Source organism: Oryzias melastigma, linkage group LG7 (assembly GCF_002922805.2).
Source record: "Oryzias melastigma strain HK-1 linkage group LG7, ASM292280v2, whole genome shotgun sequence".
Taxonomy (NCBI): domain Eukaryota; kingdom Metazoa; phylum Chordata; class Actinopteri; order Beloniformes; family Adrianichthyidae; genus Oryzias; species Oryzias melastigma.
The window spans coordinates 26,669,500-26,695,247 of record NC_050518.1 but is presented as its reverse complement, the minus strand read 5'-3'; the positions used below and the strand labels follow the sequence as shown (position 1 = coordinate 26,695,247).

Genomic DNA, 25,748 nt, shown 5'->3' with positions numbered 1-25,748 from the left:
CCCAGCACAATCTCCAGAACATGGAGGAGATTTCAGGAGACTGGTGGTTATTCTGGGAGAGCTGGACAGGGCCGTAGAAGGTCCTCAACCCCTCAGCAGGACCCATACCTGCTCCTTTGTGCAAGGCGGAACAGGCTGAGCACTGCTCGTGCCCTACAGAATGACCTCCAGAGGGCCACTGGTGTGAATGTCTCTACCCAAACAATCAGGAACAGACTTCATGAAGGTGGCCTGAGGGCCCCACGTCCTGTAGTGGGCCCTGTGCTCACTGCCCAGCACCGTGGAGCTCCACTGGCATTTGCTCAAGAACACCAGAATTGGCAAGTCCACCACTGGCGCCCTGTACTTTTCACAGACGAGAGCAGGTTCACCCTGAGCACCTGTGATAGACGTGAAAGAGTCTGGAGAAGATGAGGAGGACGTTATGCTGTCTGCAGCGTGGTTCAACATGACAGGTTTGGTGGTGGGTCAGTGATGGTCTGGGGAGGCATATCCATGGAGGGACGCACAGACCTCTACTGAGGAACACAGTTTTTTTTAAGAACTGAACTGTGTCCTGTAAAGAAAGAACAAAAAAAAAGGAATGATTAGGCTACTGGTCCAAACAAAAATATCAAAACAAAGGGAAATGGAGCCTTGGCCAAACATAACATAACTCAGGGAGTCTGCTTACCCAGCCACCTTGACCGTCGGAGTCAGCAACTCCCTGTTAAGGCTGCCTAACAGAAATCTACCTATTCAAAAGAAACAAAGCAAGCCCCCAAATAAAGTCTGCCAAGGCCCATCCCCAAAACTAACATAAAAAACCCAGCAGTGTAAGACTGCCGAGGAAACAAAGAAGAAAAAGAGAACCAAACAAACCAGCACCACTTTAACATAAAGACCTCCTGCTCTGCTCCGCTCCGCTCCCTGCCTTGCGAGCCACGACTTCCCATTGATTTTCTTCTAGAAAGGATCGATGATCATCATGGTGGTGGTGGTGGGGGAGTTCAAGAGTGGATTCAAGAACATCAGGCTCAGCTGCAGGTTGCTTATCAGGGAGCCCAGGAGCGCCTGAAAGCTTCTGCATCCAGAAGGAAGCATAACCATGACCAGAATGCCAAAGACTCCCCACTGACAGAAGGTCAGCAAGTTTTGGTCAGAGATTTTTAGTGCCAGAGGCCGCCACAAAATTCAGGATTTATGGAGTTCTGTGATCCACAAAGTCTTGAAAGCACCAGGTGCCGGTGGGTCGGTGTACCCAATTGCTCCGGTAAATGATTTGGCTTGATCTAAACAAGTTCACCGTTCATTGCTTAAGGCATGGTTGGGTGAGCCCCTTGTGGAGACTGCTTGTCGTGGCGAGCCTTTAACTTCTGATCTGTCTCTTCCAGGTGGGGAATTGACGTAGACTTGGTTATTCTCAGAGAGCATCATCAAGCAGCCACTCCTGAACCACCTGTTTTCCCATCAGAAGGGGCCTCTGGGATTTCTCCTCCGGCATCACCTCTGTCGCCCAACGGGATTGTTGATGTGTCTGGAACTGCCCCTCAGAGTAGCTTTCCTGATCAGTCAGTGCCACCCGTTGCATCACCCATCCGTTTGGCTGCACCAGAACAAGGGGTTCGTAGATTAAACCGGTCCACTGCGGGCCAACATCAGAATCCTCATCACATTCCAAGGTAAGCAACTGAGGCTGTGCCAGGAAGTCAAGGCGCCGTACAACCATTCTCTAATGTAGTTACGGTCCTGTTTAGACCCTGGGATTAGTTAGGTCATTGGGACGATGATTAAAAAAAAAAAGGGGGTAGATTGTGGTGAGTAGAACAAGCCTACTAATTTTGGGGTAAACCCGCTTCCTCTCGGTGACTGGTATGTCTCGAGCTGTCACTCCCTGCTTTTAATAAAGCTCCTGCATGCTAAATCATTTTTTTCCCCAGATGCTCTCTTGTGCGCACGTTGCTTCCCTCCCCGCAATAGGGGAGTAAGTGCTGCTGCTTTGCCGCTGTTTTTATTTCCTGGTTCCGGTTCGGATCTCCCCTCTTCTCACGCCGCGTCTGGACGGAGTTACAGTCTATGAGTTGGACGGACACTTGCAGCGACGGTGGAGACCGTGTGTGCATTGGCATCTGGCTGGACTTTGGACTGTCCTCCTGACACCTGTTGTTCAGCGTTAGCCGTCTGGCGGCTTACCTGGCGGCTTGATGTGAAATCATCTTTTAAGAGTGTTTTAATTGTGTGGTTTTTTTAAATTGTTTTATCACTTGTGTTCAAGGAGGTTGGAGCTCGAGGTGGACGGCTGCACTGGTGGCGGGTTCCTGTGTGCTGTGTGACCTTCTATCACGTGTGCAGTGCATCACACTCCTGGGTGTTTGCTTTTGTTTAGTTTTCTTTTTTGCTTTAGTTCTAGCCATCTCGGTAAGCTCCTCCTCCTGAACATTTTATTGGTTTAAATTAAAGTATTTCTATTATTGCTTTTAGATTGGATCATAATAAATTGTATTTTAAAAACAGACCACAGCCTCTGCCTTGTTCAAAGTACGACCTACACGTGCCTTCTCCTTTTCCTGGGGCATAGAAGCTTCAGGTGGCGTTGTTGACAACCCCCATAATTCGTGTTGCCACATTATGTCCTGGTGATGGATTTGTAATCAACTTTTCACTCGGATTTGTTAGCTTAAAACGTTAGCTGTTATTAGCTATGATGCATTTTACCACACTTGTAAACAGATAAAACCGTTTTATAATATTTAGATTGTGTCATACATACAACATGCAGATTATAGGACTTGATTAGCATTTAGCATCATTTCTGCGCTAATATCAGGTCTGCCTACCTTCTGGCCCCTCCTCCTGCAGTAGGCGTGGTCCTCCAGGTGAGGACACGGGCACATCTGTAAAGAGAACAAATGTCAAGAATTACTAAATATTTCTCGATTCTAGGAGCTAGTTTTGGAATGCAAACTTGGCCTTTTGTGGTACAGCCACAACCTTTAATAAAGATTAGTGAAAACATGAATAAAAGCAGTCACTTAAAAAATGCTGTAAACTTACCTTTGACATCGCTTTTTGAAAAAAGTTGTCAGTCTTGGAAAAATAAGTCGTCACTTCGTGGTCCGATCGCAAACTAAAGTTTTCTAATAATGGATTCTTTAAATAAAAATAGAATGTGCTCACAAAGGCAAACACTGTTTTGTAAAAAATCTGTTTAAACCTGAATCAACTAGCTGAAAGTGTGCAGAAGTTCACAAGTTTCAAAGTGCAGAAAGTTTTCTCTCATTTCAAGAATTTTCAAGAATTTCTCCTTCATTTCCTATGGGGCATATTTTGCTCAATGTTTCAAAAACTTTAAAGTTAATCAATATCAAAAGATTCAAGATTCAATTTATTGTCATTGTCACACAAAAACAACGAAATTTCGTTTAGAGCATCTATACTCCATACTTCATAAATAATAATAATAAATACCCCTTAGCCCAGTGTAAACATTGGGCTAAGGGGTATTTATTATCTATTATTATATAATACAAGCAGTGATGTCATGAAAACAAGCTGAACATTTTGATACCAAGATTGCTGAAATCTCAGAAAGTGTGATTTAATTTTTTTTACCATAGACATAAGTGTCAAAAAAGGTACGGAAAGGAGCAAGAGAATCACAAAAAAGAGGGGCTAAAACTGAACCTTGAGGCACCCCCCATGTCAAGGGGGCAGAAGAGGATACATGGTCCCCAAGACTTACACAAAAAGTTTATTCACTCAAGTAAGATTTGAACCACTCTGATGCCAGACCCACTAAAAAACTAAAATTTCATGATCAACAGTATCAAATGTGGCTGTATATTGGGGTGACTGACACTCCTCGTTTAGTGTTTTTTATCCACATAGTCTAACTGTGTTCAGTATCTGACTCCTTGGTGCCAAAACCAAGAAATCATTTTCAAAGGGGCATCATTTGTGGGTCTAAAACATGTGTCAAAGTTAAGACCCGGGGGCCGGATTTGGCTCCTCCAGATAATTTTATTTTACTGTTTTTGATGGTCTGATGTTATCTTATGCTAATACCAAAATTGTATATATAAAATATTTTTTTTATGGAGAGTAAAATATTGAAAGTTATTTAAAGTTTAAGTTGATTTATTCTGGAATAATATTCCTGCCTTTTTAGTATTCATAATTATGTTAAAAAGTTACAGTTTTAAAGTTTTAAAAATTAGCATTCTACAGCTTTTTGGACTATTTTGGCATTTACTAAGATTTTAGGCTGTTTTGAAGCTTAGCTAATATTTCAGCTGCATGATGGCTTGTTTTGGCTAAGTTTTTTTTTTTTTTTTTTTTTAGCTTTTTAGTCTAATTTGGCATTTAGCCAATATTTTTTCTGGCTATCAGCATTTTCAGCAGCCAAATTCATCTTACAGCATTCCAACTAGCATCATCACAGGTAATGCTATATATATAGTTCATAATCATGTTAAAAAACTTTAAAATGTAGTTTTAGTGTCTTCAATAGATGTTTATTCTAAGGCGAGTTTTGGATTTTGGCTCCTTGTGAGATCGAGTTTGACACTCCTGGTCTCATTGGGGCAGGGGCTCTGTAGAGCGGGCCCTGCGCTGCCCCATGCTGGGTGGGCGCTGTGGCGATGCCCCCCCAATGGTCGGGTTTGGCCTTGAATAAATGGATCCTCGTAATATGGCTTCTACACAGTAGTACCAAACCAGATTGTTTCCTCAGACCTGCAGTTTTTACTCTGTTCAGTTTTGTTGGCAAGGGTCCTATTGGGGGAACTTTGGGTTGTGGGGAGGAACTCGGGGAGAGAGAAGGATGTTAATTTTGTGTGTTTTTGTGTGAAGTGTGAATTTGTTTATAATATGTATTTCATTTGCTTTTGTGTTTAGCGCTTTGTTTCACCAGAATGAAAGGCGCTACACAAATAAATAAAGTTTGGTCTAAAAGCTGATGTCATCAGTAAGTCACTGACAGACCACGACCATGACCAGAACCTGAGGACCTCTGACCTCAGACATGGGTTAGCCAACACCACACAGCTGCAGATGTGATGGTACTGGGGTTCAGACAAACCATTTGACTGGAATGACAGACGACCGTCACAGTTGACTCCACTGACATCAAGACACCGCCATGAACGTTTGCAGTGAAGACCATGTGACCGATGCAGCAATGGTCGACTGTCCTGTTCACTGATGAGTGTCGGGTCATGTACAGCAATGATAGTTAATGAAGAAGCTGAGGTGAGCAATACCCCCAGGTCAACACTTTTTCTCATATGGTACAGCCAGCGATGACCTCTGACCTTAACCCCAAGAGCAGGTCTGGGATCAGCTGAAGCGACTGGATGATCGGACCCCCAAGTGACCTGCACAACTGTTTGTAGCTCTTGTGGAAGAGTGGAACGCCACAGAACATCCTCATAAGGTGGTGAGGAGCAGGAGACATCGCTGTCGAGACGTCTTCACAGCAAACGATGCAAATACCTGCAACTGACACGGTTCATTTACGTTCTTCATTGTTGTCTTCATTTTTGGAGTAATAGATATCAAACTAATGCTTCAGTATTAGTAATATCAAAGAGAAATTTTACAGATTTCATTACAATTCAGACCAAATAGGAAAATCGTCCCTGTAAACAACAATATCCTTAACTTACTGAGAGTAGTGTATTTGTGATGTCAGAACTAAGAGCTTTTCATCTAACGGTTTGATTCCATTTCCATAACAATACAAAAATCCTGTCAAAAGCATTTTTTTAGATGAAAAGAAAAAGTTCACAACAAGCAGCAGAGATTAAAATGTCAATAATAGTTTTAATTGATGCATTTTACATTCAGTATTGCATTCCTCCCCACACAAAATGGCATACATACATTTTCTGCTCGGATGAGGAATGCAACAGACAACTTTTAAATGCCAAACATCATCACATATGTACACATCATCCACTTCTGTACATGGCAAGTCCTTAAATACGATCAAATAGGAGTAACAGGGTACATGTGGGACTTTGTGTGTTGTTTGAAGCGTTTTTCATTTAATTTCCTTCCAAAAAAGGCATGTGCATACAGCACTGTCGTAAAAAGTGAGTCACACTTACACACCGCAGGTTAAAAACTCCACAACGCCGCCTCTTCATTCATATTTCACAAGATAAAACTCTTTCTTAAGCAGGATTTTCTTCCAAAAATGCAAAACAGTACAAAAGGACGAGTAACTAAAGGACAGGGAGGGGGGGTGTTCAGTGCATTAAGACTTTAGCATGAATGTTTGCCCTGTTTCATCTTTGTGATAAATAAATTCACATTTTTAGAGGCAGAAAGTGAGACGGTTACAGTCAGAACCAGTGAAGAAACCAAAACAAACCTGCAGATTTCAGACCTCACAGAGACGTGAGAAGTTACATCTTCTCAGGAAAAACTCTCACAGGTCTGAGCTCTGATCCTGGTTTGTTCGATCCTGTTATTGGCTGCAGATTTTGGGCCGGAGCTTCCTTCGTGTTGCTCTGGAGGACAATAGAAGTGTGCTATGGCTCTGCTTGTTGGCCAAGGTTTGGGAACCTTAAACGAAAAACGTGCTCGTCGGTCAAACATCAAGTGCAAACTTTAGGAACGCAACTTTTAACTGTGTTGTCTTTCTGAATGAGGCTGGGGGAGTCATGTTAATAACTGCCTTTAGCTCCTCCCCCATGGGATTAAAGCCCCCCCACTCCGTGTAGCGTTCACACAGAATGATGGGAAAATGATGATGACTGGTCTGAGAGATGAGTGAGCGTCAATGGATGTCTTAGAACAGGAAGACTATAGCTCGGTGTCAGCTCTGGGTTCAAACCTTATGCTTGCATGGTTTAATCTTTGGCTAAAATCCAACCTTTACAGCCAAATCAACCATGATGTCTGGATCCCTTCCTGAAGTTCAGCGGTGTGTTACGGATTCTCAATCCTCCCCGCCGGTACGGGCAAGAAAGTACAACCTTTTTACAAGTCCAGAGAGAGAGAGAAGACGCTCCCAGTGCATCGAAAGACGAGCAGAAACATCTGCCACGAAGCATGGACCAAAACCAAGAGACCTTTTCGCCCGGAGCCTATCAGACCTCAGCTGAGCAGCTGCAACGCAAGTGGAGCTTCTTCCTCTTGGCGTGGGTTTGACGTTTTGATTTCAGAGTCAAAGGCAAACAGTGTTGATATATGTATTCATATATATAACAAAATAGCACAGTATAAATATAAAGATTCTGCGTGTTGACCGTGTCCTGGTGCGTGAGACAGTGTTAGGACAGGGGGGTTAGAGGTGAGGCTTTCCTTCCCCCACCTCCTGGAAGAGCGAGGTGTAGAACTCGGGCTCCAGCTGCTTGGTGCGGTAGCGCTGGACGATCTCCGTTATTTTCTGTTTCCGCCTCACGTGAGGGGGGTTGTACAAGTCACTTTCCAGGCGCTTCCGCCGGCATAAGTTGATGACAGTCTGACGCACGAGAAACCCTGAGAAGAAAACGGCAAAATCAGAGCAGATCTGCATTTCAGAGGAGCAAATATTAAAGGGTAACCAAACCCTAAATCAACGTTTTTTTGTCTGTTGATCTCTATAAATGGGTCCTTTAAAGTGGTGTCTGTTGGTCATTCCCAAATATTTGACAAATTAAAATTAACTTGTTTAATTCCTGAAAATATGGTCAAAAACTGTATGTGTTTTGCCCCCAACAGATTGAAAGAGGTATTACAGTTGAATTTTGTGATTGGTCAAACCATGAAAATTTCAAAAGTCTGACGTCATGATCTGCAGCTCCAGTAATGATAGCAGTCCTATCCCCTAGCCACACCCCTCTGACTGGATTTTCACATTTCGGCTGTGGGCGGAGTCAGACTCCAACTTCCCTGTTTGGTTACCCTTTAAGAGGATCCTTGTTGTTGACCACGGCAGTCAAGGACTGCAAGACCACAGTGTAAGCACAATGTCTCTTCTTTTGTTGACTCTTACTGTGCATTTGAGCATCCATATCACTTCTAGTACACGGTGAAAATACATTCTGGACATAGTGAACAACCCCGCCCAAAAAATGATGATACCACAAGGGGGAGAAATTGTCAAAAAAAAAAAAAGTTTGGGAGCAAAATGTTTTATGGACCAAGTAAAGAGCACAGTAACAAAAGTAAAAAAGCAATGTGTATTTCTAAAATTACTGATGCTAAACACAATGCTAGCACTTTAGCTATGTTAGCATTGCTACTATAATCATTAGGGGTGTGTATTGGCAAATGTCTGGTAGTTCGATATGTATCACAATACCTGTGTCACGATACGATACATATCATGATACCCAGCTCCCAATACAAAATCTTCTTCTTCTTTTTCTTTTCTTTTTCGACTTTTCCCTTCAGGGGTCTCCACAGCGAATCAGTTTCCTCCATCTAAGTCTGTCTTCAGCATCCTCCACTCTAACACCAGCCACCTTCATGTCTTCATTCACTGCATCCATAAACCTCCTCTTTGGTCTTCCTCTAGACCTCTTTCCTGCAGCTCTAGACTCAGCATCCTTCTACCAATATATTCACTGTCTCTCCTCTGAACATGTCCAAACCATCTCAGTCTGGCCTCTCTGACTTTATCTCCAAAACCTCTAACATGTGCTGTCCCTCTGATGTATTCATTCCTGATCCTATCCATCCTGGTCACTCCCAAAGAGAACCTCAGCATCTTCATCTCTGCTACCTCCAGCTCTGCTTCCTGTCTTTTCTTCAGTCCCACTGTTTCTAGTCCAAAAAAAAAAAGGCTCCCAGTCCCAATACAACATGTATCGCGGTATATCCCAAGACTATACCAGAATTTTCTTAACTATTTTTTAAAAAGTGTGACTGAAGAAAAAAAACTCAACCTGAATTTTAATCCATTGTAATAAAATTGTGAAATGAGTTTTATCTAATGAACATAACATACCCATTCCAAGCAAAAACAAAGTAGTACACATCTCCTAAAAACTAAAACTGTGAGGCTGGCTGAACATTTAACACAAGCTGGTCACAGTGTAGAGCTGCTCAAAGAGGCTAAGTGTCCTATGCTGCCAAGGCAAGTTAGTTGATATTGCGCAAAGGAATGGCAGCGCTTGTGATTAGCATTTCCCTTGAACTTAACTTTTGTCAAGGGGAATGTAGCGGTAGAAAGAGGGCGGCGAGGCTGAGGGGGGGTGCAGATGCTCATAGCTTTGATAGCAGCTTATTTATTTTCTTGAAGTGACCACACTTGTTTTTTCTACCATCTCCCTTTGTCAGTACGTTTTTGATTCTAAATATGTAAAGTATTAGTGAACAGTTACCGAGGGCTCTGCGGCTGACCACCATGCCGTCCACAAGAGGAATCACCATTCCGAATTTACCCACAGCTCCATGCAGGCGGATCCTGAAGAGCCCGGTCTTCAGAGGGTGGATGAAGATCAGAGGAACATCTTTTTCTACTAACCCTGACCTGCAGCAGGAACAAAGGAGAGACATCTATGATTGATTTGACAGAAACATAATTTAAACAAAACACTAAAGACTGTGGATTCATGTTCAGATCAACAGTTTCTCCACAGAAGAAGGATGGGAAGATCTGCGCGGAATACTGTTCATTTCCCAATAAATGACACAATGATGACTTTTAACTGTGCAATTCATTGGTCAGCTGCAGATAAAAATATAAACCCCAAAGAAAACATGGAGGCCTTTCACAGACAAGACACTGATCAGATCTGCATTTCTGCAGCACACAGGAAAAAAAAAGATTTCAAATAAGAATCTGACAATCTCATCTCCATATTTCATCCACAGCCTCAGAGTTTGCTAAGAGTAGAACTTCATGACACAGGTGCAGGTTTATAGATGCATTCTTCCCAAAACCAAACAATACCAGCTGCTGAGATAAACTTTTGGGACATTGAGACTCTGCCCAGGATCAAGGTCAGTGAAAGAGACAAAGCTGGAGCCAGTAAAGTTCCCAAATATAGAGAGAAAAAAAGTCCTTTGCAGAGTGCTACTGCACGATGACATTTTGAGAACTAAAACCATTTTAAATGAATGAGAAAGTCTTTGTGCATTTGCTTTGTAAAAAGTCCTCAGAATCACAACTGTTGGTGCTCCACCACGCTTCCTTTTTCTGAAAGCTTTTGCACACAAAGTACTTCTACTTCCTGCTGCATGTTGGGGAACGTTCTGTTTGCACAGCATTTTTTTTAAACCAAGTTCCCCCATGAGCTTTTCAAACCAACAACAACATTATAAGAGTAGATACCTGCAGGAGGTGCTGTTGCTCATGCTGGCCTCCAGGCCTGTGCTGGTTTCCGCCAACAGATCAGACAACGGGAAGTTTTCTAAAATGCAGAAACAACAGCTACGATGATGCAGCAAAATGAACCATGAGTGTGCAGGATCTTAGGGTCAACTGATGTAAATACCAATGTCATCGAAGCGTTCCACCCACACCACAAACACCTTCGTCTCAGGGCCCAGCTGGGGGTAAGACTTTCCAGTTGATGACCTCTTTGTCTTCACCAAAGGACTAAGCTACAAAAACAAGACGACTTTCAGAAAAAGCATCAAGAAAGAGAAAAAGCTCAAAAGTGAGTAAGAATAAGAACTAAAACTCCACCTTTTTGGCAGATTCCAGGTTCTCTGAATGGTTGGGGAACAGTTCCAGTGTCAGATTGGATTGTTTAAGTAAACCAGACATGAGTTCTGAGTTGGTGTCTGCCTCCACGGTGGAGTCGCTGTGAACAGACGACTCCTCTGCAAAACAAAGTTTCTCTTCAGACAACATCATCCTTTAGCTGTTAGCAATTTAGATACGTTCAAACCGAAGGAGATTTGTGCATCAGGGTTATCCAGCTTCAATGTTAAAGCCCTGATGACAATTTCTTATTTTAAAATAGCGTTCCCAGTATTGTTTTAATTATGATGACGTTTTTAACTTAAATCCCACAACCTAAATGTCTTAAAAAGACATTTTTCATGTTGATCTGAAGTCTGTTTCCAAAATCTCCTCTGAGGGGGCGTGGCCTTTGATACCAAAGACTCTTTTAGCTAATTCTCCAATGTTTATTGACTGTGATCAATACATTCAATCATTGGTTTCTCAGAGTTCTTGATAAAATAATCAAAGCTAACATCAAAATGCTCTTTCATTGATTTACAATCCTTTCCAACTGCGGTCAAATGAGCCGCCGTTCACATTTCCGTGGTCACATCAAGAAGCTCCGTGGAGTCTGGTGGAGATTTTCCAGCGTTCTCAGTCCTGCTACCGTAAGTATTGGATGAAACTCACACCAAAAATCCAGTGATGCTGATTTGACCACAGAAATGTGAACGGCGGCTCATTTGACTGCAGTCAATGTGAAGATACCATCTTCTCTTCTCCAGAACCTGAACTAGACACTAGGAACAGATGAGGGTTTAGTGCATGTGCAGCAGAGCTGTTGATGGAAAGAAGATCATTCATTCAAACAGAGTCTGTCCAAGACAGTTTGATTGATTTAAAAGGAGAAATACTCGGAAATGTAAAAACAAAATAATTTCTTAGTACAATTGTTCACTTTCAGAAGAAAAATGACACACATACATTTTAAAAACTCTAAAAACAAGATTTTCATTGGAGGGTTACTTTAACTCAAAGTACATTAGCGATAAGAAGTCCTGCGGAGTGTTTTAGCATCCGGCAGCAGTCTAACAGCAGCGTGTTTTAGGTGTCAAGGCGCAACATTGGTTGCGTTGCTTCAATCAATCAGGTACTCAGCTTTGGCTCTTGACATGTTGTTAAAATGATAAGTGCACCGTACCAAAAGATGGTACGGTGCACTGGGGTTCTGTCCTCCATTTCTATCTACTCTTCTATTCTTATTAATCTTCATTTAGTTCTCCATGCCTCTATTTGGTGCAGTGCGATTCATGTTTGTCCCTCTTTCCCCTCCAGGAGAGAGGGAGAGATTTCAGATTCCAGGAGGCTTGTCTGTGCTCCTGTTCTTACCAGTGGACCTCGTGTTCGGCTCAACTCTCACCCCCCCCATATGAATGAAGCCCATCTGCTACGCTATTCAAATGTGTTATTGTGAAGAGTTAGATAAGCTAATTCTTCTTTAATAGTTCTGGTAAATCGCCCGTCCGTCCTGGGAGAGGATCCCTCCATGTGGACATTCCTGAAGTTTCTTCTTTTATTTCCCCCCAGAATCTGCTTTTTGTTTTTAGGAATTTCTCGTCATAAGGAAGGGCAGAGATAACCAGTTTAGCTTAGTCTGTTCGGTTTAGCAATCAGCTATTGTTTATATTTTATGAGTGATTTTATGTTTTTGCACAATTACTGATGTGAAGGCGTTGAGACAATTGTTTTGTGTAATTCGGCTATATACATTGAACTGAATAGTGGGTGGAGTCCAAAATCAACATGGTAGCTCCTCCCACACACGTCAGGAGCGTCAAGTTTGTGAACAGACTTTTGGACAAGTGTCCAGCCACAAATTTGATGCATGTTAAAAGAAAGCTGATGGAGGTGAATTAGAACGCACACTTGTTTTAAATGATGAGGCGGAGGTCTGTGTGTGTGTGCATGTGTACATGTGAGTGCTGAACAGTGTAGATCAGCATTGGTCTGTTGCGCATAAATCTGATGCACAATCGTGTTTGGTGTGAAGCAACATCAGATACATCTACAGGAATATTTAGGGAGGTGAATACATACCAGAATTTTCCGTTAAAGAGGGCACAACGAAGGCAATTTCAGTCAGGGCATCAGCATAATACAAAACTTTCTTCTCTCCATTAAAAACGGAGCCACCGGAGTCCTCAGGAGACACTGCTTCCTCTGAAAGATTAGAAGAACAGAAAATCAGAGACACAAACAGCAGTTTCTGTCACAAGGGTTTGTTTTTTTTTAGCTTGCCTGTTTGCGGTAAATCATTGCTATCAGAGCAGAAATTTAGTGACCAGCTGGTATCAAGATGCCCTGTCCATCCTGGGTGGTGTCCCACATCCACAGGCCAGCCCAGGGACATCAGGAACTCCAAAAAATGTGGCTGGACACTCGCCGATGACTCCACATTCCTCAGAATCTGATCCACAACCACAGATCCATCACAAATCTGAACTCAGATGTTTAAATCCAGTGAAATACAAGGCAGTCAAAGCGTTTCGGAAAAGATAATGGAGCCGTCCTAACGGAAAGCTCGACGAAGACAGAATAACAAATCCAAACCAGCAAAGCTAGAGCTCCTTTTCAGCAGCCATCTCACCTCGTGGCTGCTTTTCTGTCCAGCTCTCACATAGAAAATGAAAACTGTGTCAAAGGGTCTGCAGGGCAGCAGGTCAAGGTAGTTCACATCGTCAAAAAACCCCGGCACAGACGAGTCCAGACCAATCAGATGAGGAGGCAGACGACTGTTGTTGGGCTCCTGCAATGACGAAACGTCTTAAAGACTATTTAAAGTAACAACAAAAAGCAACAAGTATTGTTGAAAGAAAATACAGCAAGAAATATTTATCCAGAAGGCTTATAGAGAAAGCATCTGGGAATCGTGGAACGAACCTTCAGGGCCTCCAGAGAAAGGAAGCCAAAGTGTGAGAGGAAGAGGCGCGCCGTCTGGAACTCCTGAGCCGGACACGGGGGTTTGCAGTCCGTCTGTGGGTCTGGGAAAGGCTTGGACTTCACAATTTCCTCGCTGTGTCGCTCCAAGCTGGTCTCATACTCTATCTGCTTGGATATCAGAGCTCGGAGCTTGTCGTGCTGAATGCCCAGCTGAAAGGAAGGGGGGATTTCAGGAGCATTTACACTGCATTGAGTTCAGGAAAGCGGTGTTAAACCCACTCAGAAAAAGCCCGGACAGCCTTCACCTCCACAGATGAAATGGGGACATCACACTGGTGTCACCTGAACTTTAGACGTTAAACTCGGAGCACACCAAGAAAGGGGTTCTCCTTCCACACCCGCCGATTAACCCGACCACTAGAGCGACCCGTCAGTACGTTTCATCTTCACAAAGCTCTGGCAGTTCACTTCTTTATTGTCACTTGTAAAAAAACTTTATTTAACATCCTGGAGATTTTGTAACCCAGGAGGGGAATTTAAACTCAAATAAAAGCAACAATTTTCAAAAGTGAACTGCACCCAAGCAGAGACTTTGCTTTTGTTTGAAGAAACACCCAAGTGAGAAGTGGTCTCTGCAATGACTCACGTGGGAGTGGTTATACATCAGCGAGCTTGAGGCTCGTGAATCATTCAGCCAATCCATGCAACCCACCTGAGTTTGTACAATGACAAGTACGTTTATACACATAACCTACAGCAGAGGGCAGCCTTACAACACATCCGAGAGATGCTTTCACTGGAAATAATCTTGTTCTCTCACCTCCTTACTGACAATATCATCCAGGTCCGGAATGCTGACGTCCGCTTTCACGAGAGGGATCTTATCCACCTCCTCAGGAAAAGGCCTCTGCTTGACGTTGTACCTGATGCCCACGTTGTTGTTGGGCGCTGGACGGCCCTCAGGGACAAACACCTGCTGTGAAAAGAGGTGTGATCTTTGGGTATACCAGAGGATGGAAACTCCACAGCTCGAGATTTTCTGATCCGATCACGTAGTTTCAGACTCAATCGAAACTGGATGTCTCATCCCGAACAGGGTTGATGATCATACTACACATTTCAAGCTTATTTTTCCAGAAATCGTTAACTAGATCATGACCAGATTTTATTACCATAAAGAACAGCAGTCTATGGCACTAGTTTGAGAAGGAGCAGGAGCTAGTTTGAGCAGGAGCCTATAAAGTGCAAGCTCCATAAAAAAAGCAATGAAAAAATTGCTTAAAAAAATTATCGTAACAGCAGAAATTGAAAATCAAATGACTCAAAATTGGATCGGGCCAGAAGAAACCCAAATAGAATGTCCTTAACCCCTTCTTGACACAGTGGTGCCCAGTGAATTCTGAAGTTGAATAATAAGGAAGTCCCAAGAAGGTTTATTTTTGGTCCTGATCCGATTCTGATTTAATTTTGAGTCCTGATCCAATAGTTTTTCAGAACTTTAAAACAATAAAAAATGTAAATAATAAACATGTCCAGGTTGACCCCATATTTATTTTACTCACCTTAAATATCATTTAACTCCTAAACTGTGCAGTTCTGTTTTAGATGATTAAGCATCAACTAATGAAAATTGTGCAAAATTAAACAAATTTGAGATAGAGAAAAATAGCAGATCAACTAAATATACCCAGCAGGCATGTAAACAAAAAAGCAAATAATAGTGCAACAGTGTCATAGAGTAAGGTCAGTAAAGTCATTTTTAGAAATCTTAATACTTACTGTCCTTTTCTAGCTTATGGAATAAAATATATGTTTTCTTGGATAAAAACCAACATTTCTACCTTGTGCCATTTGAGCCTCTTTGTGCTTGCTTTTGTTTGGACTTTTTGGTTGGATAATTTTTGTTTGGACACGTTGTATGTTTGGACATGTTGTATGTTTGGACACGTTGTATGTTTGGACATGTTGTATGTTTGGACATAGTTTATGTTTGGACATGTTGTATGTTTGGACATGTTGTATGTTTGGACATGTTGTATGTTTGGACATGTTTTATGTTTGGCCTGGTTTTTTTCAGGACATGCTTTTGTTTAGACTTTTTGGTTGGACTATTTTTGTTTGGACATGTTTTGTTTGGACTGTTTTTGTTTTGACATGATTTTGTGCTCCTCCCTCTCAAACTAAAGCTGCATTCTACTGAACAATAAAATGCTGTGATTTAATTATGCTATGTGGGTTAGCACCAAGATTTTCCGTTTGAAACAATAATGAAAATTAAATGTATATCAGTTCTTGAGCAAGTCTGAAACCTTGAGATTGTTCCTCATTTCCGATCATGTGATCAGATCATGACATTCCAATTGAGCAACATGCAGTGCGATCTCACCCTCTGATTGGCCCGGGCTCCTCTGGGCTGGTGGAAGAGCTGCATGGTCCAGGCATGTCTTCCAGCGGTCCCTCGGATCAAAACGGTAACCGATGGGCTGGGGTCTGAGAACACCGACACGCCCCCATCAGTATCGCATTCATCAACACGGAACGGGATCTGTGCATTCAGACCCACTCACTTTGCTCATTGCCAAGCGGCTGCTCCAGCATTGCCAGGATGACGGAGTTGTCCAGGACAAAGTAGCGGAAGTTGCTGGCTCCTGTGGAGCTTAACCTGGCGTAGCGGATCAGGGTGTCTTCGTTCAGCAGGCTGCAGGTGGACGCCGGCCCACTGGGAGACGGGAAGGCCCCTAACACCTGCATGATACTGGGGAATAAAAAAGTGACCATCAACAACAAAATACATTTGGAGGGTCAACAGGCTTAAATCAGATCACTGGAGAAAAAAAACTAAACTCAAAAGGATTTTCAGAGAAATACGAGAGAAGCAGCTTTGATCAGTTTGCTTTGAAGCCGATTTATAGAGTTGGAATCAAAACTTTCGTCTTTACATTTTGTACATTAATAGTAGGGCTGTTGATCATTCCTGTTCCTGACAGACATATTATATAAGCTGACTTTTCTTTCTTTTGTGGAAATACCAAAAGACTCTCACATGACGGTCACATGATGTCACATCTTTCATCACAAGTTTTTTTTATCTTCTTAATTTCCTATTTGCTATATTTTTATATGAATTGTCAACCATATTTAACTCATAACGACCTAGATCCATTTTTTTGTAAAAAAAAAAAATATAAATTATGTGAAGAATACCACAAACCAAATTGACCACAGAAAACATCTCAGATATTTTTCTGTTACATTGATGTGGGTTAAAACAAAATACGTTTTTCAAAACTTATTTCACTAAACTGAACTTCAGTCTCATTTTTTAATAATAAAAAAAACACACTTACTAGTTTTACTTTGAAAACAAGAACCTTTATCAAAACTATTTTTAAGATTTATTAACTTCTGATGACAATAACAGTGATTCGTTTCATTTATATACTTAAAATCCAACATTATTCTGTACTTTATTTATTGTATTTAGTTCTCCATGCTTTTGTGGTGCAGTTCCATTCACATGTTGTTCTTCTTTCCCACTCTCCTCTGGGGAGCGGGAGAGATTTCAGATGCCCGGTGGATCGCCCACGCTCCCACTCTTGGCCGTGGACCACGCCCCCGACACCATCCTGCATCTCTGAGTGAGAGTGATTCCTGCTGGGTCATCTCCCTCCTGGTCGTGGACTGCACTTCCGCTTCAGCTTGACTATGGACTTCATCATCACTCGTCCCTCAGCTTTATCTGAATGAACTCTTAGATTCGTAGTTGTAGAAGCTAATTTTTCTTTAACTGTTCTGGTATCGCCTGTCCGTCCTGGGATGGGATCTCTCCCTCATGTGGGAATCCCTAAGGTTTCTTCTTTTTTCCTGACTCAGGTTTTTTTAGGAGTTTTTCCTTACCGGGAGGGAGGGTCTAAGGGCAGGGATAACCAGTTTATGTAGTCTGTTTAGTTTTTAACAATTGTTTATATTTTGAAGCCCAATGAGGCAAATCTCTTTGTGATTTTGGGCTATATAAATAAAATTGAATTGAATTGAATTGAATTAAAGCAAACATTTCATTGATTGAGGTGTATTTTTACTACACCTACAGTATTTATGAAAATTGCTAATAGGTGATCTCAAACGTCACAGATATTCATATTTGATCGTTTTGGTAACAGTTTAGGAATGTCAGTATTCAGATACTCATAGTGAATAGTGTAAAAAAAAAAAAGTTTACACAATCTTTCTTTAATCTACCCTGTTAGATAATAACACAAGTAAAGTCAGGCGTTTAAAGAAGTTAAGACATCAACATTACTGTGACTAAATCTCTATTTTACACATGAAAACAAATCACAGTAAATTCTGGTTCTGATTAATAAAGACCAACATGTATGTGCTGTCTGAGGAGCTCACCAGGACAGTGTGGCCTCTGCTGCATCCTTCACCCTCATGGAAGCTGGATTGTGCTCCTTCTCCCCTTTATGACGAACTTCATGATCCTGACGGGATTTGCTGCCGGAGATCCCGAGTTCCACGATCTCCAAAACTTCTACCAAACACTCCTAATTCAAAATAAGCAGGAAAAATGTTTAAAAAAAACAGTTTTAAATAATTATAAAAAAAGGTGAGAGGAGGAATATACCTTCTCATCCAGCATGTCAGGGTGCTCTGTGATCCACACACAGAGAAACTGGAAAGCAGCTACGATCATGGAGTGCAGGTCTCTGGACTGAAGAGGAGCTGGACGGCTGCACTGGTACACGATGTAACCACATATGGAGCTGACGGCACGCCTCCATTCTGCAGAGTCCACTCCCACCTTCACCTGGTTGAAGCAGAAAGATGTTCCTTAAAGTCATTTGTTCAAATGATGACGCCTGAAGTCCCACTCCCATCATCTTCTGATCTTCTGATCTGTCATTTTCTAAGACAATGTTTCTGCAGAGCGGCAGGAGTTCATTAGAAATTCACCTCTGAGTTGTGGGCGGGACCGTTGGAGCAGAGCAACACCGCCCCACTTCACTTAGGTGAAAGCTTGGAGCACATTTTCTATGTAACAAATGCAATCCTTTTCAAACTTAATTTTTTAGTCTGCCTCTGATTCCAAATTATTTGAATAAAGAAATACTCAGATATGCAGTTTTAATATAGTTTCTCTATACGTATGTCCGAAAAATGACACAAGAACATGTCAAAACACCATTGCCATCAGAGTGGGTAGCTTAGCTTATTATTTAACATTTACAGTTTTTGTAACACTAAAAGTTACTGCCCTGTAAATGTTGCAATCGCCAAAAAATTAAAAATAAACTTTTGGGAGAAAAGTGTGTAATTCTGAACAACTCTGCCAAGCCCGGCGTGATGCTGCCGTCACAGTGAAAGGGATTCACGTATCGAATCTGATGCTTTTCCACAGATGTTTTCATAAACTTGACTCAACTGATGCATGTGGGAGGAGCTACAAAGAAAAGCTTTTTATCCTCAGTGATACATAGAAGCATTGACTGCATGTCTCACATACAATGCATGGAAGACAAGAAGTGCAGCTCTCAGCGATATCGCCGTCTCTCTGTGAACCAGTTTGACATGCTGCCCCATATTAGTCAAAGGAGGGAAAACAAATATTAAAATTAGAGGAACTTTTTATTATTGCCTCCATAAAAATAAGAAAAATATAAATTTCAGGAGAACAATCAGATTCTGCTCCATGTTGTTTTGTTTTACACTTGCTAATCAGACTAAGTGCTGCTTCTTCTTCTGCATTGCTGTCAGTAGTAAATACTGATGCACAAACCTACAGTGCCCTCTAGTGGTAGTTAGTGAGAAAATAAACTTGCGATATATATTTTTTTTTAATTACAAAAAATTTGTACCCCTTGCCCAAATTATGCAATAAAAAAAACATGAGTTCTCCTCTGAACAATACAGCACAAGGGCATAAAAAAGCTATCCATAATTTAAATGACACTAGTGAGAGCTGTCACCAGTGTCTCCTCTACCTTTGCGAGGCCGGCCAGCAGCTCCAGGGCAGCCAGTGAGATGCTCATGTCCTGCCTCCACTGGGAATTCAGTCTCTGAGTGACCAGGTGGATGCTGCGCACCAACAGGCCTGCCGCAGTATCTGGAAGAGCTAAACCATATAACACCCCGAAATACCAAACACCGCAAAAAAAAAACAAAGCAATGCAGGGTTAACAACACAACAAAGTTTTCCAGGACACACGTTCTGCGTGAGCAGCTAACACAAAGACAACATGCAGAAATAAAGGTAAAAGAGCATGCCAGACAGTGTGGAACGTTTCAAATAAGACAAGATGGTAAACTCAAAAACAGGACTGAGCGATTGTAATAATATTGTAGTTAGAGACTGTGTTAGTAAATAAATTAAAGTCCATATTTAGATTTTCAGTTTAACATTATGACATCACTCGGGCCTGCAGGAATAAAAGCCAAAACTCGCATCACGGCAAACAGATCACCTACAAAGACATTTTACCCAGCGCCTCTTAACTCTGAATATCACTACAACCACGTTAGCTATAAAAAAAACATGAATTCAGCAAGTTACATGCTTTATGGCGCAGAAAATCCTGCTGCAAGCCTCCTACTCATCTTCTAACAAACAAACATCAGTGTGTTAATTCCCCAACGCCGCAGTCTCACCATAGTCTCTGAGCAGCGCCTGTGCAGGACGTTCACAGTCTGGACTGGTGGCCTCTGTGCTGCCCCCACTGTTGAAGCTGATGCTACTGTTGCGACTGTGGCTCTGATTCCGCAGCGTCACGTGACTTCCATCGACGCTGCCCTGAAACCACAGCCGGCGAGGAGACACGTCACCTCCATCCAAAAATCACCACATAGTCAATGTTTTGGAGAAAACATGGCGGCTCCGAGGCTTACCGTTTCTGTCTGTGCACCGATGGACTCCAACAGAGCCGAGTCCTGAACGATATTCAGCATTGCACCTGAAAAACAAAGAAAATAGAGAAAATGAACGACTACTCACTACTCCAACATGGAGACGCTTTCTGTGTGCAAAAGACACAGAAGGACCGAACCGGCCGCAGAGACGTACGGTCCAGCCTGAGTTCAAACTAAAAAAAAAAACAAGAGGATTCATTAAAGATCCTTTCCCTCAACGTCTGAGATGCAGGATCTCAACAATGTTACGACTCCTCCAGCAAATCAAAAGTAAATACACAGAACATGAAACGTTTGTTAGAGGAACTGTGTGACTTTTTCTAGATTAAGATTTCAATTCGTCCAAGTAAAAGCACCATCATCAAGAACCAAAAAACAATATTTCCTTCTTTTGGCTGTTAAACTCTGAACTGCTGTCAGGAAGCACATTTAAGCCACTTTTTAATGGTGGGAGGGGGGTCTATAGTGCGGAAAATCAGGTGATCATGTTACAGGACTGGACTCAAAACTAAGAAAAATTAGACCTATGTGTCCATGCTTCTGTCTTTTACATGGATGAGCAGAGGTAAGATCATTTCACAGTTTACAGAAGAGCAGTCCTTATGACAGATACCTAGAATGAGCTGAGTGTTGGTGGGGTCTGTCTCTGTCTGCAGTGCTCCGATGAGAACGTTGACCAGGCGGAGTCTCAGCGACAGGAAGGACACGGGCTGGTCATGCGGACAGCCGTCCTCCTCGTTAAACTTCCCCTCCAACAGAACCTAAAGCAGGAAAAAAAAGAGGCTCATTTATCAAACATATTGTTTCCAACTGCTTCTCAAAGACACAACATACACATAAAAAAAGTAAAAGAGATATCCAGGAAATGACCTACACAATAATCTGCATTTCAATCACAGAAGAAATATGAAATACCTCAGACTTGATGTTCCCAAAGTGGTGCGGCAGAGGCAGCATGGCCAGGAGGATGTTGATGGAGGCTCTCCTCAAGTCAGTAGGATTTACATACATCTTAAACTTGGACAGTTCCCTGAGAAAAGCAGAAAAGTCACAAACCAAACCCAGAGAAGAACCTGCAGCTGATCCTGAAGCTGAGGAACGGAGCTCACCTGTCTGGAACAATAGTTTCCAGAGCGGCTATGAAATAGGGAACCACCACATTGATGCCCTTCAAATCAGTGCAGAACAGAGATGAAGAGTTGAGGATGATGGAAGCCAGAACTGGTCTACAGATAAAATCTGATATCTGGAGACCCTGAATCAGGACCATGTAGAACCTGCAGGCAGAAATGAGACCTGATGCCACAGCCGACTCCAACAGGAGAGAGATACTTGAAAATCTGCTACCTGGACAGGTAGACGGACAGAATATCTTCTCCAGTTTTCTTGCTACAGAAGATGCGACAGAGCGTGCCGCAGGCCTCCGCTCGTCCGGCCTCGTAGCTCTCTGGGAACTCATTGATATCAAACAAAGGGTTTGGCACCATGGAGTCGGTCGACATCTGAGAACCTTTCCTTCTCAGGTCCAAACCCAGCTGAGTGGTTATCGCTGCAGGAAGCAGGAGGACACAGGGAATGAGAGAACCCTGAATGGCATTGTGGTCATTTGTTTGCATGCATCTATGCAGGACAGACAGACTACAATGTGCACAGTAAAAGGTGAATAGACCACATTTGATACATAAAAGCCACAAAATATTTAGCTTCTATCACAAAAATACATCCAATTTACACATTTGAAAGCATCCTTTACAGGAAACTCTGACACAAAGAATTTGCCAAACAAGTTTCTTTTGGTTCTCTGGCTTATGTGGAAAAAGGTCAAACGTGTCGCTCTGACAGCAAAGTCCCTGTGTCAGCTTCCTCTGAGAATTCAAGAGACGACATCTGCATAAGTCAAAGTACAGACCATTCACTTCATGCATTGAGGCACCAAACCAATAAAACCACAACCCAAATGAACCGACAACACAAACTTAAATAAAAATAAAAATAAAAAAACACATTATTGCTGACTTGAAGGGAGGATAAAAAAACACATCAAGAAGGATTAGCCAAACTGAAAAGTAAAGACCAGCTGGAATGGGGCAGCATCGTCACAGACTGGCAGCGTTATGGCTGAGACAAATGGTCAGTTGGTGAAATCCGTCTCATCAGCTGAGCGCGGTTTAAACATGAGAAGGAGTGGAGGGAGGTCATGAAAAGAGAGTGATGATGGCGATGACCATGAGGATTTAACTGAAAAGCAGGAGGGGTTGTCAAAAACGCAACTCAAGTGAGAGAAAAAAATTAATAAAATAAATCTGACATTCCTACTTACAAGATTTATAAGAAAGGAGAATTTGGATAAAAGAGGCTGCAAGATAACACAAAATAGTGAAGAGAGAAAAAATCAAAGCAGATCCCATCATTTAGGATCAATTCATATCAGGCATGAATTGTGTTTTGTCCTCCTCAATACATGACTTTGACTCATTCCAACTCTTTGACATTAATCAGACATGGCAGACACGTGCAGGACACCCAAAAGAGAAGCTAATGGAGGCTATTCAAATCCAGTAATCAGCCAATTTTATTATTTGGACTATTTCTGTGTGACTTGGACCTTAAGTGAAGTTAAAATCTCAGTGTGGTTTGTAGATTTAGTCCAGTTGAAACAGTTGTCAGATGTGAATTGATTGGAGTTCTACAGAAAGGCCACTTCTAACCAAGCCCTCCACACATAGACACAGGAAGGTAAAAATGGTGAAAAAAGGAAAAATTCACAGAAAAAACTGACCACCACAAAAAGAAAAAAAGACATTTACAAAAACACACAGTAAAAGACAGCAACGAAATCCCCCCCGGCCCATGCACAATGGCAACCCAAACCCCCCCCGGGCCTTACCGGTCATGCTGCTGTCTCTGCTGAGGCCGCTGTGCAGCTTACAGTGGACCAGGGCAGCATCAAAAAGCCACTGACCAAACAGGTTCAGGATGCTGTTGACTTTGGGCCGGGCCGGGGCGGGCAGCGGCCGGGACTCCCAGCCGCTCTGGTTGGGGCTGGAAAGCAGGGTCGGGGAGGAAGATTGGTGCTGCTGCTGCTGGGTTGCTTTGGTAGATTGACTCACACTGCTCTGTGAAGGCAGAGAGGGAGAAGAAAACGACGGACACCATCTTTAAACACGTTGAGGTTTCAGTCGAGTAGCTACGGTTACAGGTGCAAAATGTCCCGATCGGATCAAAAACTGGATTAGAACTGAACTGTGAACGTGGCCCTGAAAAACTTTACCTGATCGTAACAAAAATTTGTTGTAAAATTGCTTAAAAATCTCTAATACAATCCAATTTTGCAAAAATATTTACTCAGTAAACTAAATTAGTCAAAAATGTAAGCCTGCTGCTAAAATAGAAGCCAAACACTAAATTAGCCTAAAAAACCCCAGTAGTTGACAAATTAGCCAAAAATGTTGCCAAAATATTAGACAAACATTAAAGTTTCCGAAAACTACTATAAAAGTATATGTAAAAGTTTATGAATATCAAAAATACTAACAGTCATGTCCTGAACAAGCTGAATGTCTTGATATCAAGATTAGTGAAATCACTGAAACTTTGAGCCTTCATGTGCAGAAAAACGTGCGTAAAGGAGCAGGAGAATCACTATAGTTTGAATGCTTACCAAGCATTCACACAATTAAATGAGGTCAGCATCTGAAATAAGGAACTATTTTCACTAAAGAAAGTTTTGGTCTCACTGACTCAAATATAAAAAAGTATGTATTTTGGTTCTGAAAGCACACAACTTTGTTAAACTCTACTACACTCCGACTCCATATAATATGAAGTAATGACTAATCCACTATTAAATTAGTCGTTGACTATTTTAATAGTGGATTAGTTGACTATCTTAATAATTGTGCGTACCTAAAACCCATACAGGCAATGTAGTAATCTTGGTAAAAATGTGGCAATAACATCAGCCTTTATTTTGTCTAGGCACGCTTGGTAACAAAACTCACAGGATTTCAAAGAACTGCTGGGAACGCGGAGCGGCATTTCTGCATTCAAAAGCCACCTCTGCCAGCTCACACCGTCCCGAAGCCGCTCACAGACATGGTTTTTGAGTCCTTTGTTTTCATTTTTTTTTTTTTAAAGGGAACATACAAACTTATTTGTATAATTGCATAATTACAGGAGTTTAAATTCAATAAAGCAATCTTTTTTTTCTCCTTTTCATTCTGAGTTTTAATTTGAAAAATAAATGATACACGGCTATTTCAGTTCTTTTTTTTTCCCTTCAATGTTGAGTTTCACTCTGGCGCACAGGAGAAGCTACATGAGCGCACAGTCCTCCACCAAGAGGCGGAACTAGTTTTAGGAGCGTAAGAATACTTTCACAGGCGAGCCGGAGAGGTCACAGGAGCATAAGAATACTCCCACGAGCGCGGAGAAGAGGTTTACGAGCGTGGAGACTGTCCTGCGCACGAGGAACGCTCATTGCGAGCATGGAGTTTGATATATGTACGTGGAGGACTTATGGCGCGAGTTAACGCCACAGACTTTGGTCTGAAGCACACACAGTAACAAAGCATGCAATCCTGTTCACAAACACAAATCTATGAGTCTGGCTGCTCTGTTCAGAGATGTGTTTGCTCACACAGAGAAGCTGATTGGTCCTGTTTGCGCTCCAGAATCTTCTCGTTAGCATTAGCCGTCCTATGGGAAATTCAATTAAACCTCAGCATCAAGCTAATGGACTTTAGCTTTATGTGCTAAATCGATTTTAATCTTTTATACATCGATTATTGATCTATTAAGCTTAAATTGATTTATATTGATTAATGGATTTTTTTAACCCAGCCCTATTAGAAATACACCTCTGAGTTGTGGGCGGGACCGCTGGCACAGAGTGACTCCACTCCTTCCTTCCCTTGCTCTGCTGCAGCGCAAATACGATCTTTTTCAAACTGCATTTTTTCATCTGCTCCTGGTAAATGATTTAAATAAAGAAATACTGAAAAATGCAACTTTAAGCTGAATTTTTTTCATCTTTAGAAAAAAGTCACGAGAACAAGTTAGCATCATTTTCCTCTGAACTTCCCCCCCGAATCTTCTGGACTTACAGATGAACTCTTGCTCGTAGTTTTGGTGACTGCCACATGTCGCTGCTTGCGGCTGTGTGGGGGTGTAGTGTTGGCAATGGAGGGGGGCGGGGACACACTCAGTCTGTTAACAGGAGTGGGCGGGGCACTGTCAGCCCGTGGTCGCGATATCCCTAAGAACAAAACAGACAAAAGAGCAGAACCAAAGTCAGTCTCTGCTCATGGCGGTG

The 25,748-nt window shown here is 42.1% G+C and overlaps 1 protein-coding gene and 1 long non-coding RNA gene across 12 annotated transcripts in view; one reads left to right on the top strand and one right to left on the bottom strand.

Moving 5' to 3' along the window:
* The first annotated feature begins 290 nt into the window (after positions 1–290).
* LOC112158939 lies at positions 291–2,494 on the top strand. The gene is made up of 3 exons (XR_004948235.1): positions 291–1,252; positions 1,374–1,661; positions 1,920–2,494. It is a non-coding gene; the product is annotated as an uncharacterized LOC112158939 (long non-coding RNA).
* A 3,288-nt stretch (positions 2,495–5,782) lies between these two features.
* Positions 5,783–25,748, bottom strand: part of ralgapb (Ral GTPase activating protein non-catalytic subunit beta) — a 29,240-nt gene continuing 9,274 nt past the window's right edge. For 2 of the 11 annotated variants that reach the window (XM_024292271.2, XM_024292276.2), the window contains 24 exons: positions 25,540–25,691; positions 23,322–23,550; positions 21,782–21,983; positions 21,544–21,711; positions 21,350–21,464; positions 21,048–21,195; positions 20,414–20,478; positions 20,177–20,318; positions 19,513–19,643; positions 18,156–18,338; positions 17,927–18,075; positions 16,096–16,283; positions 15,915–16,018; positions 14,349–14,504; positions 14,175–14,240; positions 13,529–13,738; positions 13,236–13,394; positions 12,887–13,055; positions 12,686–12,808; positions 10,607–10,743; positions 10,413–10,521; positions 10,250–10,328; positions 9,297–9,445; positions 5,783–7,467 (listed from right to left, as the gene is read on the bottom strand). In XM_024292271.2, coding sequence (XP_024148039.1) covers positions 7,274–7,467; positions 9,297–9,445; positions 10,250–10,328; positions 10,413–10,521; positions 10,607–10,743; positions 12,686–12,808; positions 12,887–13,055; positions 13,236–13,394; positions 13,529–13,738; positions 14,175–14,240; positions 14,349–14,504; positions 15,915–16,018; positions 16,096–16,283; positions 17,927–18,075; positions 18,156–18,338; positions 19,513–19,643; positions 20,177–20,318; positions 20,414–20,478; positions 21,048–21,195; positions 21,350–21,464; positions 21,544–21,711; positions 21,782–21,983; positions 23,322–23,550; positions 25,540–25,691 — 3,527 coding nt within the window. In that variant the 3' untranslated portion in view covers positions 5,783–7,273. Of the gene's footprint in view, positions 7,468–9,296; positions 9,446–10,249; positions 10,329–10,412; positions 10,522–10,606; positions 10,744–12,685; positions 12,809–12,886; positions 13,056–13,235; positions 13,395–13,528; positions 13,739–14,174; positions 14,241–14,348; positions 14,505–15,914; positions 16,019–16,095; positions 16,284–17,926; positions 18,076–18,155; positions 18,339–19,512; positions 19,644–20,176; positions 20,319–20,413; positions 20,479–21,047; positions 21,196–21,349; positions 21,465–21,543; positions 21,712–21,781; positions 21,984–22,754; positions 22,791–23,321; positions 23,551–25,539; positions 25,692–25,748 lie in introns of all 11 variants that reach the window. The other 9 variants (XM_024292272.2, XM_024292278.2, XM_024292274.2 and 6 more) reach the window with 6 other exon arrangements.